General features: G+C 37.6%; 1 protein-coding gene across 6 annotated transcripts in view; it reads left to right on the top strand.

Moving 5' to 3' along the window:
- The window catches only part of STXBP4 (syntaxin binding protein 4), a 206,025-nt gene extending 191,278 nt beyond the window's left edge, over nt 1-14,747 (top strand). For 5 of the 6 annotated variants that reach the window (XM_043902705.1, XM_043902709.1, XM_043902712.1 and 2 more), the window contains one exon: nt 8,792-14,747. Coding sequence is in view for 2 of the 6 variants with exons in the window: in XM_043902709.1 (XP_043758644.1) it covers nt 8,792-8,906 (115 nt within the window). In the remaining 4 variants the exon portion in view is untranslated. Of the gene's footprint in view, nt 1-868; nt 891-8,791 lie in introns of those variants that run through there. The other variant, XM_043902710.1, reaches the window with a different exon arrangement.
- The last annotated feature ends 603 nt before the right edge of the window (nt 14,748-15,350 follow it).

Here is a 15,350-nt window from a genome sequence, read left to right on the forward strand (position 1 = left end):
TGTGATCATTGAATTAATCAGTCATATGAAGTACATTCAAGTCATGACCCCATGGACTGTAGCCCATCAGGCTCTTCTGTCCATGGAATTCTCCAGACAAGAATACTGGAGTGAGTTGCCATTTCCTTCTCCAATCAATCAATACATTGCATCTTGTAAAGCTAAAGAGCTCTTTTCAAGTGGTCTCAATCCATCCCAGAGCCTCCATATATATTGTTGTTGAAACCAACCCATATAATAGAGCCTCAGAAAGGAATATAACCCAGTGGTAAAATTCTCAGGAGTCAGATTTGGATCCAGATCCTGGCTTTAACATTTACTAGTTTTATTACCTGGGGTAATTTATTTCACCTCTCATGTATTTTAGCTTCCTCAGATATAAAATGAGGATAATAAATGTAACTATCTCTCCTTTACAATATAAATATATATCCCACCCGGCTCCTCTGACCATGGGATTCTCCAGGTAAGAATACTGAAGTGGGTTGCCATGCCCTCCTCCAGGGGATCTTCCTGACCCAGGGATCAAACCCATGACTCATGTCTCCTGCATTGCCAGGCAGGTTCTTTACCACTAGCACCACCGGGGAAGCCCATATATAAAATGTAAATATGTAAATATATAAATCAGGATATATAAGATATATATAAAATATAAGCATAAAACAAGATTCTAAAAATCAGTTAAGCCGGTTTATTCACAAAGCCGAGGTGGTACCATTAGAAACCATCAGTATGTAAAGTTCATGAGAAAACTGTAAGGGCTGGTGGCATATTTGGTTTTTATCCCATAATTTTTTACTGTAATTGAAGGTTTCTGTCTTATAGCACTCACTCTCAAGTACCTTTTGCACTTAGGATTATGGAGTCCGTAACACTGATAAAATACCTCAGGAGTTTAAAGATGGTCTCATATGGAACCCCTCAAAGTCTCCAGTTTTGTGATGCTGTTCTTCTCTAACATAATATGTGTATTTATATCTTTATCTTTTAGTGTAGTCAGCTTAACTATGATAGGAAAATAATATTAGGATTAGTATAAAATTAGTTGAAACTATATATTTCAAATGATTTTAGTTTTGTTTAGGATTTGGAATTTGGTAATTAATACATTTAGTCAGAAGTTTATTAAACATATTTTATTGGATAAATTAAATGAAAGCCTTACAACTTGTATTATAATTCTTATCATTTTATTATAATAACATTAAAAATTAAAATAACTTCTATATTTCATCTACTTCTACTCATAAGTTGGAATTTAATATGGAAACTTTGGCAATGGTCTTGCAGACTTATTTCTAATTAAATTTAGTTTCCATTAATCTATAGTCTGACAAAGTCTTTTAATTACTGACATATGTAGAGTAGCCTGAAAATATGTATTTATTGCCTGGATTTTGTATTTTAGAAAGACAAGGTCTTTGCTTTATAAAAATTTGTACATATATTTACTGGGAAAATAATAGTCACGGCCTCATCTTGAAATATTCTCTTGTAGTCCTTTAGAGTAACACTAGCTCACATAAGGATGTAAGGGGAGCTGAGAAATGCAGTCTCTGCCTGGGAGCTGCCTCCTGGTGACAACTCTGCAGTGTGGAACGGAGCACATAAACTTTGGCAGACACGCCAAAGGGTACGTTAGAATGTACAGTTACACCAACTATAACAGTCTATAAAATTGCTTATTAGTATCTAATAGTTCAGTGTCTAGGTACTAGTATCAGTTGGACGTGTTCTTAGATATCTTCTGAAATTTTTTATCCTATAATCATCAAAAACTATATCAGTTTTTGAAAGTTACCCAAACCCGTCATCTGAGACCATAAAACAGCTTCTTTTTGAAAAATTCATTGTAGCTTTAGACTTGGGATGTTTTTGGCTATACAATAATTGACAGCAATCTAAGCCTGTGTGTATTACTTGAAAAAATATAATTCATACTTTTCCAGGGCTTTTCAGTATTCATTTTTTATAAGTCTAGTGGCATAGTAATTTTTTCCAATATTCCAATAATAATTTTTTCCAATATTCCAATAATAATTCCATAAGTAATATATTACTGTAGCTTTAGATTCTTGTACATAATGTAATAAATAGGCCTAAAGATCTTTTAATTAATTGGATTTTTAAATTTTAAAATATATCGTATGTATTTTTTTATAGAGAATGCCATAAATATACAATAGAAATAAAACTTGTCTTCAGAACCATAGAGATTTGGGATCCTGCTAATATTTGATCAGAGGCTCACCGGATTTCCAAATGCCTACTTGCAAAATTCTCAAAGTATTCTGTGATATTTACAGAGTTCATTAATGAGAAATTTTCATTTTGATTTTAGGGGTATATTTCCAAATTATGTAAGAGGGAACTCTTTATATCAGTGGGAACAAGCTGCTTGCAATTTTCTCTTTAACATGTTTTGGAATGGATACTTTCTATTACTAATATGTAGTCATTCTCATAAACAGTGTCTGACAATATTACATACTGCGTCACCAAGGTTTGGTGACTTTTTTATGTCTATTGACATGGTTCACTTTTTATTCTTGCCTTTTGATTTGTTTTCAATTGGGAATGTTTTTTATTAACTGTTTAAAATTTTCATTACTACTTACAGTTTATGGCCAGCTCTTAAAATTTCTCAGTGATTCCAAGATACTGGTGCCAGAAACTTTTTGGATTAACATACTTATTTGTCTTTATTTTCTGATTCATACAAATATTATATACATAATATTACTCTTCCCTTCATAAAAAAATCATAGTTATTTTGACTTATTGTTCTTCAGATTTATCTTAAATAGATAAAATAATGCATGCAATGTTGTTAAACTCCCAATGACATATAAATAGTATCATTTACAATGAAAGATTAACAAAAGAACCTCTTTCGTCATCACAGACTATTATAAAAATGAATTTCTACAAAACTAGTGCACTTTTTTATCTTTAAACCACTTTTCTCTTAATAAGCTCTCCTAAATTTTTATTTTGAAAGAAAGCATTTTGCATGCTAGGAGGTAAGAAACATAAGGAGGGTAATTATAATGGGATTTAAATAATTGACTTGTATTTCTTTGCCAGTAAAATAAAGCATGTTCTCTTAGGGGTTTTTTAATAAGCTCTAAAATATGTCTTTCAAATTCTAATATTGTAAAAGAAAACATACAACGCTGTCATCTTCCTGGCTCAAATATTACTGTTTTTAACAGTAGGTTTGGCAATCATTCAGAGGCAAGTAGTGTTAGGCTTTTTAGATTTTCAGATATATCTGAACTGCTGTTGATTGCTCCCCAAATCAGGTCAGATGCACTCTCTGCAGGAAGAGTTGCCAGAGGTACTATATGTTCAAATGGAAGATTTTCATGTTTCATAGTCAGCCTCATTTATTTTCCAGACCTCTAAATTTTCCATAGTAAGTAGCAGCATCTCACTTTGTGAACTGTGGAGTCTTTATTAATTAAACAGAGTCAACAGGGCTGATTTATTCCCTCTCTTCTCAGTTGAATTACCAAGCACACAAATCAGAGAGGAAATATTTCTAATACGAGAATGTTCGCCTAGCCTGTAAATCTGGGATTATCTCATCATACTGATTATGTCAAAGCTCTTTAGTCACCATGCTCACTAGGACATAAAATTGAATGGCACACACACAAATGGCCCCATTCCAGCATCACAGGAAGAATTCCAAGTTTTTCTTACAGTATTTATTCAGAAAGCCCTAATTATTAAAAATTAAAAAAAAAAAAAGAAAAAAACAAACAACAACCATGATCTTTATTGAATACTTACTTTTTGCCAGGCACTTTTTGCATTTTAGAAGCGTTGGTTCTGGATGTTTTTACAAAACAGCCAGGTGTGAAATGTGTACCTGAAGCATGGAAACTAACCCTCTGTGGCTTCAGTTTCATTTTTTCTCTTGTATGTGCATGTTTGGTGCTAAGGGTGTGTTTCCCAGTTGTGTACAGAGGAGTATATTGTGAACATAAGGTAAGCAATGTTTTATGGCATTATTTTGTATTTGGAGAAAGATCAGGTATTGATTTGTTGATATAAAGTGCCTAATAAAGCTTACTATCAAGGATGACTTTCTGGTGGAACTTTCTAATACTGATTGTTCAGAGTCTATAACTACATCTTCTTGAACATTTTACTTTTGCTTATTTTATGTTATCAGTTCAGCAGAATGTCCATGTATATGCATGTCCATGCAATAATATTTCAAGCGTGAGAATTTTTTAAGTCATCTAAGAAAGCTTGCACCTGCACTCACCCCTCCAGTGAGTGTGCCTGGTTTCCTTCCTCTCCAGCCTCCCCAGTTAGGAGACATTGTAGGAGAGGAAGGATTCACAGTAATTTATAAAGTCTCTTCTTTGGACTAACCTATTACAAATGTGCTGATAAACAGTAAAGTAAATACACTAAGATATTAAAATTAGCAAAACTATCCCATCAAACTTTTCCTTTCAGTTTTGAATGGGTACTTTGTACAGGATGATGTGTCCTCATTTCCCCTTGCAGTGGTATTCTAGCCCTCTGTGTTAACACTCACTGGTAATTCCTCAAAATCACTTTCAATTTAGGCAGCTTTCCAGCTTTAAAAAACCCTTGAAATGAAGTTAACCTGTGCAAAATCACATGCTTTGTAAGTTTAGCCTCCATAATAAGAAACTGTGCTAAACCATTTTAAAGAGTTCATCGTAATATGGATTATTGTCAAGAGAATAATATTTCTTTGTGTCACTTAGCCACACTCTGAGGTTTTAGAATTGTGAAAATATCTGGCCTTGTCACCTCCACCTTAATTCTTAAACAATTTAAGTACTTTTACTCTATCATGAAACTATAAGTGATCTTCTTCCATAGAAAGCTGCATTTTCAACATCTAAACAGAGGAGTTGAACAATTTGTATTGGGGGATATAGATGGAATTTAGAGTACAGGATTGAAAACAAAACAAATCCAGTAATAACAGTGAGCCTGACCATTGGTATTAAGTCCATCATTTCAGTTATTGTCATCAACAGCCAATATAGTAAGTGCCTGTTTGCAATCAAGTCCAAACTGCGCTCAATGGTGCCCTCGTCCCATGTGTGCTAACAGGGCATGGTAGTTTAAGTATTATTACAGACTCGTCAGTTGCTCAGTCGTGTCCAACTCTTTGCGACCTCATGGACCCCAGGCTTCCCTGGCCATCACTGACTCCCAGAACTCGCTGAAACTCATGTCCATTGAGTTGGTGATATCATCCAACCATCTCATCCTCTGTCATCCCCTTCTCCTCCTGCCTTCACTCTTGCCCAGCTAAGGGTCATTTCCAGTCAGTTCTTCACATCAGGTGGCCAAAGTATTGGAGTTTCAGATTCAGCATCAGTCTTTCCACTGAATAGTCAGAATTTATTTCCTTTAGGATTGACTGGTTTGATCTCCTTGCAGTCCAAAGGACTCTCAAGTCTTCTCCAGCACCACAGTTTGGAAGCATCAGTTCTTCACTACTCAGCTTTCTTTCAGGTCCAACTCTCACATCCATGCATGACTACTGGAAAAACCATAGATTTGACTAGACAGACCATTGTCAGCAAAGTATTGTCTCTGCTTTTTTAATATGCTGTCTAGGTTGGTCATAGCTTTTCTTCCAAGGAGACTTTTAATTTCATGGCTGCAGTCATCATCTGCAGTGATTTTGGAGCCCCCAAAAATAAAGTCTGTTACTGTTTCCATTGTTTCCCCATCTATTTGCCACAAACTGATAGGACTGGATGCCATGATCTTAGTTTTCTGAATGTTGAGTTTTAAGCCAACTTTCTCACTCTCCTCTTTCACTTTCATCAAGAGGCCCTTTAGTGCCTCTTTGCTTTCTGCCTTAAGGGTGGTGTCATTTGCCTATCTGAGGTTATTAATATTTCTCTCTGAAACCTTGATTCCAGCTTGTGCTTTATTCAGTCTAGCATTTTGCATAATGTACTCTGCATATAAGTTAAATAAGCAGGGTGACAATATACAGCCTGTTTGGAACCAGTCTGTTGTTCCCTGTCCAGTTCTAACTGTTGTTTCTTGACTTGCATACAGATTTCTCAGGAGGCAGGTAAGATGTTCTGGTAGTCCATCTCTTGAATAATTTTCCACAGTTTGTGATTTACACAGTCAAAGGCTTTAGTGTAGCCAGTGAAGCAGAAGTAGATGTTTTTCTGGAACTCTTTTGCTTTTTCTGTGATCCAGCAGATTTTGGCAATGTGATCTCTGGCTCCTCTGCCTTATCTAAATCCAACTTGAACATCTAGAAGTTCTTGGTTCATATACTGTTGAAGCCTGACTTGGAGAATGTTGAGCATTACTTTGCTAGCATGTGAGATGAGTACAATTGTGCAGTAGTTTGAACATTCTTTGGTATTGCCTTTCTTTGGGATTGGAATGAAAACTAACCTTTTCCAGTCCTGTGGCCACTGATGAGTTTTCCAAATCTCCTGGCATATTGAGTGCAGCACTTTCACAGCATCATCTTTTAGGATTTGAAATAGCTCAACTGGAATTCCATCACCTCCACTAACTTTGGTCATAGTGATGCTTCCTAAGGCCCACTTGACTTCGCTTTCCAGGATATCTGGCTCTACGTGAGTGATCACACCATCATGGTTATCTGGGTTTTGAAGATCTTATCTGTATAGTTCTTCTGTGTATTCTTGCCACCTCTTCTTAATATCTTCTGCTTCTGTTAGGTCCACACCATTTTTGTCCTTTACTGAGCCCGTCTTTGCATGAAATGTTCCCCTGGTATCTCTAATTTTCTTGAGGAGATCTGTAGTCTTTCCCATTGTATTGTTTTCCTCTATTTCTTTGCATTGATCACTGAGGAAACCTTTCTTATCTCTCCTGGCTATTCTTTGGAACTCTGCATTCAAATGGGTATATCTTCCTTTTCTCCTTTGCCTTTCGCTTCTCTTCTTTTCTCAGCTATTTGTAAGGCCTCCTAAGACAGCCATTTTGCCTTTTTGCATTTCTTCTTCTTTGGTATAGTTTTGATCACCGCCTACTGTACAGTGTTATGCACCTTTGTCCATAGTTCTTCAGGCACTCTGTATATCAGATTTAAATCCCTTGAATCTATTTGTCACTTCCACTGTATAATCATAAGGGATTTTATTTAGATCATACCTGAATGGTCTAGTCGTTTTCCCTACTTTCTTCAATTAAAGTCTGAATTTTGCAATAATGAGTTCATGATCTGAGCCATAGTCAGCTCCAGATCTTGTTTTTGCTGACTGTATAGAGCTTCTTATTTTTGCTGACTGTATACAGTCTTCTCTATAGACTGTATAGAGCTTACTGAATATATAGAGCTTTTGCTGACTGTACAGAGCTTTGCACTGGTCATAGCCAACATCCTCTTCCAACAGTGTAAGAGATGACTCTACACATGGACATCACCAGATGGCCAATACTGAAATCAGATTGATTATATTCTTTGCAGCCAAAGATGGAGAAGCTCTATAATATAATGTGTATTTAAAAACCCTTGTTAGACACTTTGGAAATGTTATGCTGTAATATTTTAGGAAGTAGGAAATTCTTTCAGATCCACAGTCTTATTTGATCTTCATAAGTGTCAGCCATCAGGTGCGCTTGGTCTAAGACACGATGCTGCTCTGAGGTTGAGTTTAGGTAGGATGGGACACAGGAAGTTGATCTAGGATGGATAGTGCAGCAGGGTAAACCAGGGCTAGAATGAGGATCTAAGGGGAAGAAACAAGTCAGCCTGTTCCAAAAGCTATCTCTCGAGGACCAAGGAGCTGGTCAGATAGAGGTGGATTTAGGCGAGACATCCAGCTAAAGGCTGGGATTGGATACAAGTTCTGAGAAACACCATCCCTCAGTAGGGGTACGTGCAGTGATGTTTGACCACCCCCTGAAAATGCCCCATGTCTTTGTACACCCTTCCTTACCTCTGCTTGTGTTCTTCCCTGAAATGCCTAGTTATTTGTTGTGAAAATGTTAGGTACCATAGATTCAAAGTTAGGAAACCCAGTTCCTGCCCTCGATGAGCTTTACATGCAGGACTAAAGACTAAGTCCTTAGTGAGAAGGACTGAGAATAAATAGTCACTTGTAATATAGTGTGAGAGATAAGGCCATTGGCACAGATTGGAGGATTCTTGAGGGGTATTTGATTCTTTAGAATTAGAGTTAGCTGGATAAACAAGATGGGAAAGAGGAGTATTGTAGCAGAGAAGAAAGTATTGTTGAGGCAGGTAAAAAGCAAGGTATTTTATACTGTGCAGTGTGTATTTAATCCAGAAAGCATTAGTTGGCACTGAATTTTTAGCAGGTGAGCAACAGTGTATGATTTATCATTTAGAAAGATCTCTTGGCTAGAGTGGGGAATGAATTAAAAAACTCAAACAGAGGCAGAGAAACAAGCTGTTTCAGTGACCCCAGTCTATAGCGTTGGAAAAGGAGAAGAAGGAAAAGATTCTAGAGATGTTACAGCATGACAGTCACAGGACTTGCCGATGGGTGAGAAACAGTGAGTATTCGAAGATGATGCATTCTCCTGCCTTGTTTTTTGTTTTTTGTTTTTTTTTACCAAAAATAAAGAAATGGGTTTTGTTGAACCTACAAAACATATCTAAGACTTTCAAAAACTACTGGATCCTATTCCAACTGCTTTGTAATTCAGGGGACTGCAGTAGGGTGGAAACAGTGTCACCAGTATCACTGCTTGCATAGTGGGTAGAAGGATCGTCTCTCCAATCATGATTGCATCTCTTCTTGTTCTTCTTCCCAAGTCACGTAACACAGACTACATCCTGGATGCACCCCGTGATGAGCGCACTGAACTTGTCCTGCTCAGAGGAGAATGAAGAGGATTGTTCCAGAGAGCCTCCCGACCAGAGGAACTGATGAGTTTCTGTGGGAAGCTGCGCTCCATGGTCTTCCAGCGTCTCCATCTACGCAGATAACGCTGAGACACAACATCTAAACGAGGAGTAAAACATACACTAGTTAGTGAAGTTGTGAAATGGAGACTCTAGATTTAAGCTCTTTTTGTAAAACTTTTGGATATAACTGTATACGTTTGCAAAATTGATTGCCGCTATAGTAGTTCTTTAAGAATAATCTAGTCCTATTTTTTAATCATATGTAATTAGATTTTATAATATGTATAATTTTTCATATGTAATTAGATCTTTGTCATTTTATATTTAGTCCTTTATGGAATATCAGACAGTGGTTTTTATAATTAAGACTCTGAAAAATTATGGGAACATAGTGAAACACTTCATTTATTTGATAATTCACTAATCTTTTATATGCATGTCATAGGAAGTGATTTAAGCAAGCTTTGGGGAGTTCTTATAGATCACATTTAGACGACTATCTCACAGGCCACTGGATACAGCTTTTATCTTGATGATGCTTTCTAATTTACAAAATGCCTTTCAGACCCTGTTTTATGTAAAGCATGCAACTTGCCTGTAAGGCAGCTCCAGTGGGTATTTTATAGTTAGGAAAATAGCGGTTTAGAGAAATGAAGCCCCTGTCCTGGAGCTGAGGTTCACACCTTTGTCTTCCAGTTCCACACCCAGGCCCCTTTGCCCCACATTCCACTGTCCCTGCAGAGGCAGGTCGCCCGACACGCGGGTCCCGGGGCTCTGTTGATACAGCTGAGCTTCACCGCTGTGCACCCCAGGAGCCACAGAGACTTAGGGGGCATGTCTGCATTAAACATGGCTCCCACCCGGTCCATACTGCTTTATAGGCCCTTCCCCCACACGCTCAGCTAGCAGAGGCAGGGCTTTGAGATGTTGTTGCAAACGGGCTTCTTTTCAACAGCTCACATTTTTCTTAAGTAAAGTGGCTGGCTCCCATCAGGGATTTGCCTAGCCTGGGTTATGCTGGCCAGAGAGAGGGTGTAAGAGGGGCCAATGAACAGAGAATAGAGGGGCATCCAGAATCTGTGTCGAAAGAGACATCCATCAGCCTCCAGACCGATTATGCTTCTGATCTCATTTCATTTTATAGTAAGGAGAGTTTCTGGAAGGAATGAGCCATTGACTTGCAGTGCTAAAGATTTTCTCTCCGTTTAATGATTTAAACCTGGAGCTGGGAAATGAGGGTGGGAGAAGAAATGGAGTTGGGAGGAAGTCATTTTAAATGCTCTGGGCATTAAGTACCAACTGAATAATAAAAGGGACTTATCCTTACCCAACATTGTTAATATTGTTAGGTAATACACTTAGGAGGAAAGTCAGCAAGAATCATTAAACATCTTTTGGTGAAAAAGACTCATTTTTCAAATGAGTTCTTATGTAGAATCTCAATACTTGTAATGGATTTTTTTTTTTTAATATTACTATCTTACTTAAAAGATGGAGGCTTGGAGCTCAATTAAAACAGCAAACCTAAAACTCCTTAGGATATATACTGTCAGAACTATCGATTGTAACCGTTTTGTAGATGAGTAAGTTGAGATCCTAAGAGTTCACACAGTAAGGTCAAACTTAGACCTAAACCCTGAGTCTCCTAGTCTGCTATCCTTCGTGTGGTATGTTGTATAGACCTATGCTATAAATACATGTGTACATTATATTCACACATTCCTGAATATATGTAGGGCTTATAATTCTGTCTTGAATGATAACATAAGTCAAATCCAGGATGATGTGTAGTCATTAGCCCTGAGAAAAGTTTTAGAATGGCTGCAGAAGACCTGGGTTTCCCCTGACAGCTCTTTGAATATCGGAAAGCTGCAGGGAGACACGTTTTGAGAGAAGGCCCTGAGGGAGCTCTTTCCTTATGTCCCCTAGAGATGAGTGAGGTCCTCAAATACCCCAAGTTACTTTTATATGTTAGTATCTATAATTGTGAAAGTACAGAGTATTTGTTGTTGCCGAATTAATGATACGAAATGCCCCTCCCCTTCCTGGGAGTGTTTTTCTAATTAGTTTCTGGTGAGGAAAACGCAGGAGACACTCGAATCACTTGGCATCAAGGTTCTCAGGGCACATTTCACTGGCAGAGGCCTCATACGTTGACTGTTCTGTTTGGTGGCACTTTCCTCACTGACTCCTAATTGAACACCTAATGGAAAAGGCCTATAAAGATTGTAATATGAGGGACTTCCCTGGTGGTCCAGTGGTTAAGACTCAGCTCCCACTGCAGAGGGCACAGGTTTGATTCTTGGTGAGGGAACTAGGATCCCACACAGGACACAGCCAAAAAATAAGTAATATCTAAAAATAAATTTTAAAAAATAAAATTTAATATTACTTATTGAGCATATTGTGCCATACATTTGTGATGGAAATTTGCATATATTATTTCATTATCTTCTTAAATCAGCCCCATGAGGTAGAAACTATGATCATCCCTGTTTTGTAAAGAAGTTTACAATTAGAATTGCTAGTCTTTGTGTCAGGGTCCACACAGCACCTAAGAGTGGAAGCTGGGTCTCAAGGCAGGTTTCCCAGGGCCTGTTCTGGTAAACCACTGCAGCCCCACTTAGAACCATTGTATGTGACCCTGGAGGGCAGAGCTGGGATCCACGGGTCAGTTTTACAAAGAAACAGATTCCAGCTCAGTTTGATAAGGAGCTTTCTGGTAGTTAAAATGCATCAGGACAGAATTCCCCAGGAGAAAATGGGAGCTGTATCCCAGGAGAGTTCCATCAGTCTGAACTCCTTATTATGAGACTGTTGCTGAGGAGGTTCAGGGTTCTCTGCCTGGACCACCTGAGCACTGCCTGAGAGTTCTGCCTCCGTATGCCCCTGTGACCTCTAAACCAGCAGATAAATGCCCCAAGAGATGCTCAAAGAAACATATGGCAGGGACTCATTAAGAATCCTTATTCAACATAGGTGGAACTCCCCAGTTAATTTGGAGTGAGTTGACATTTATATAGTCCATCTTTCAAATTCTTCTCTTTTGACTGACTGACTCTGATTTTAGGATTAAAAAAGCTGTGTTCTTATGTGCTTCCATCTCACTTTACTAAAGAGTGACCTGGCTTATTGACAGAGCCACCCCAACAACATGCCAAGCATGGTACTAGGCACTGTGGTGCAGTAGGGCAGTGGCCAGCCGCTTCCTGGGGTCCACTTACTGCTCTTCAAAAAGTGGAAAGCATCTCAGGTAGTCAGAATTGCATAGCTTTTCTTTAATTTTTATTTTTAAAATAATCCATTTCCATTTAAACAAATCAAGTAGTATGGAATTGAATGAAGTTAAAAAAACAGCCCATCTCACTTTCCCGAGGTAGCCATTACTGATACTTCAATGGGTATTTTTACTGAAAGGAAGTCATACTGTTAAGTATCTTTGAATTAATATATTATGGTAGTTATTTTCATGGTGATACACAGATTAATGTTATATTTCAAAGGGCTCTATAAAATATCACTACTCAGATAACTCCTAATTTCTGTAGCCAACAATCTATTGATGAACTCTTAGGTTAATTTAAGTTGTATTCTGATACTGTACTGATCTAGATAATATAATTGATCTTAATTTTATCATTTCAAGACATTAGAGACATCAGAGTTTATTAAAAGGTCATATGTACTATAAAATACAATTACTCTGTCCAGGAACCACCCAGGCACCCCCTCCCATTCCTCTGAGCCAGATTAAAAGTTTCCTTCATGCTCCATTTTTAAAAATTTTTTAATTTTATTGAAGTATGTAGTTGATTTTCCTTTGTGATCCTTATTGTCCTTGTGTTTGATTTTATGCTGGTGTTTATCATGTTGTACAGGATTGATTTATTGTTCTCTTTTGATAGTTTGTGAGTTCTTGGGGGCGGGGCACTGTTTTTTATTGTCCTTGAAATTTATGCACATGTTACATACTCCTTGATTCTTTTTTTCTCCAGTTTTATTGAAATCTAATTGACATACAGTACATATAAGTGTTTTTAAAAAGTCTTCAGTTACTAACAATGCCCCAGTGAACATTCTCATATTCATTAAATCCTTTTCCTCATATATCTGTGCACTCTTGTGCCAGTATGTCTATAGTGAGAATACATTCATAAAAGCAAATCACAGACTTCCCTGCTGGTCCAGTGGTTAGGAATCTGCCAATGCAGGGGACACAAGTTCAATCCCAGGTCCGAGAAGATTCCACATGCCTCAGGGCCACTAAGCCCACACACTGCCTTTATTGAGCCTGTGCTCCCCAGCAAGAGAAACCACCACACTGAGAAGCCCCACACTGCAACTTGCTGCAACTAGAGAGACCGTGGGCAGCAACAAAGACCCAGCACAGCTGAAAATTAAAACTAATTAATTTTTAAAAGTAAATCACTACATCAAAATCGTGTTCATTTTAATTTTGATATATAATCACAAATTTTCCTGCGTAAAAATAGGACCAAATTACACTGCCAGCAATAACGTGTGAGACCTTTTCTTCTATGTGTTAAAGGACATTTTTTTTAGTCCAAAGATTGCCAATAACATTTCTGATTGTTTTTGTCCTTAGAAGAGTTATCTTCTTTCTGTCCTTGTATAACGACCTCCATCATCGGGTTTTAGCTGTCCCTTGGCAGCAGAGGCTGACTCGCTCTATGTGGGGGAGTCTAGCAGTGACCAATTCACTGTTGGTTAAGCACATCATTACTGTCATCTTTTTACTTGCAAGTATTGGCCTTTCCTACTTTATATATAGTGATGGTGAGGACCAACTTTTAAACGAGCTAACTTGGGTGAGAGGCCTTGGTAAAGTGCAAAGCACGATGCAAACACACTTTGAGCCCTGGTTTTCCCTGTCTGTGAGGAGACGGTCATCCTCTGACGGTCCGGAAACCATTCAACTTAGCAGCCACTTCCTGAGCGCCTGCTGGACGCCAGACAAGACTCAAGGGCTTGAAGACCCCACACTGGATAGTTCCGACTCCCAAATCAAGAAACTCAGTCTGAAACCTTTTCCCTTTCCTTCCTTTTTTCTCAGAAACATTTTATTTTTCCTTAAAGGAGTAAGAAGTTAGGGATCTGGTTAGTAAGAACCCCTGAAGAGAGGCCCTTTATCACTCTCTTAAATTTGAATAATTTCAAAATAGTATTAACACCCCTTGACTAGAAATGAACATACCGTATGAAGGGCCTCTCCAATAATAAATGCTAAGCAGCTGTAAAAATAAGGAGTCAAATGATACTTTCATAAAGTGTTTGCAAAATTAGAAAATATTATCCTTTTTCTGGGGTAAATGGACGTTTTATTTTTTCTGCTAAGTAAAATACAACTCTTTCAAAAGTCAACAAACTTGAATTTTACAATACACAGAACAAAAAGAACTAAACTAACACAAAAACAACTTACATAGCATGTAAATGTTGAGAGGATGAAAAGAACTTTAAATAGAAAATTAACTTTAGAAATAAAATCCCAAGATGTTTTAACCACAGCTAACCACATATAATATCATTGGACCTGTGTGATGATTATGTAAATATCATAATATTATGTAAATGCAATTCTGTATTTGCTTTCTTCATATGCCTTCTTACATTTAACTAATACTACTTTTGTTAAGTTTGTTTGAATTTCACTCTCAGGGTACAGGGGTGGTCTGAGGGACAGTGCAATCAGATTAATAGCTCTGACCCCTCCTCATTCCTGTTCCCCCATCACCAAAATATTCTCTGTCATTTTACCCTATTTATTTCTTTTACATTATTTATCAATTTGTAATGATATATTTGTTTATTGTCTTTCTTAATAAAGAGAATAAGAATGAGAGTGAGTTCCATGATGGCAGGTATTTATCTGCCTCATTCACCATTGTAAGAAAGGTATAGCACTATGGGGGAGGAGCTAAGACGGTGCCTGAACACAGTAGGTGTTCAATGCATCCTTGCCAAATTGAATGTGTAATGAGCTGTCCATAAGTAAGACTTATTTCCCACTTTAACTCTCAGGCCCTTGTATTCATTTATTCACTTACACCATTACTGAGTGCTACAGATGCCAAACACTGCAAAGTCCTAGAATTCAATTCAAAACAGATGTAGTCTGAACTCCTATGTGATTTATATTTTATGCAAAGGACATTCAACTGAAATTAACCAAAGCTTTTTCCATTTATTTTCTTTATTCCATAGCTGAATTTCTAGGCCATTTAATGTCATTGCCTCGAGAAAGGTATGGGACATCAGAAAGCAGAGGAACACTAGATCTTTTGAGTTTCAAAAGTCTGACTCCTTAGGGAACTGGAAAGGATTCATGATTTAGAACAAAGATTTGAAAGCACATATGATGCAAAAGAGCAAGGTTTTCCTACTCCCACTCTAGGATATAATTCTGGCTGTGGGAGAGGACAAAGAACAAAAATGTTGAAGGGGC

The sequence above is a fragment of the Cervus elaphus genome, chromosome 5 (genome assembly GCF_910594005.1).
Source record: "Cervus elaphus chromosome 5, mCerEla1.1, whole genome shotgun sequence".
NCBI classification, from domain to species: Eukaryota; Metazoa; Chordata; class Mammalia; order Artiodactyla; family Cervidae; genus Cervus; species Cervus elaphus.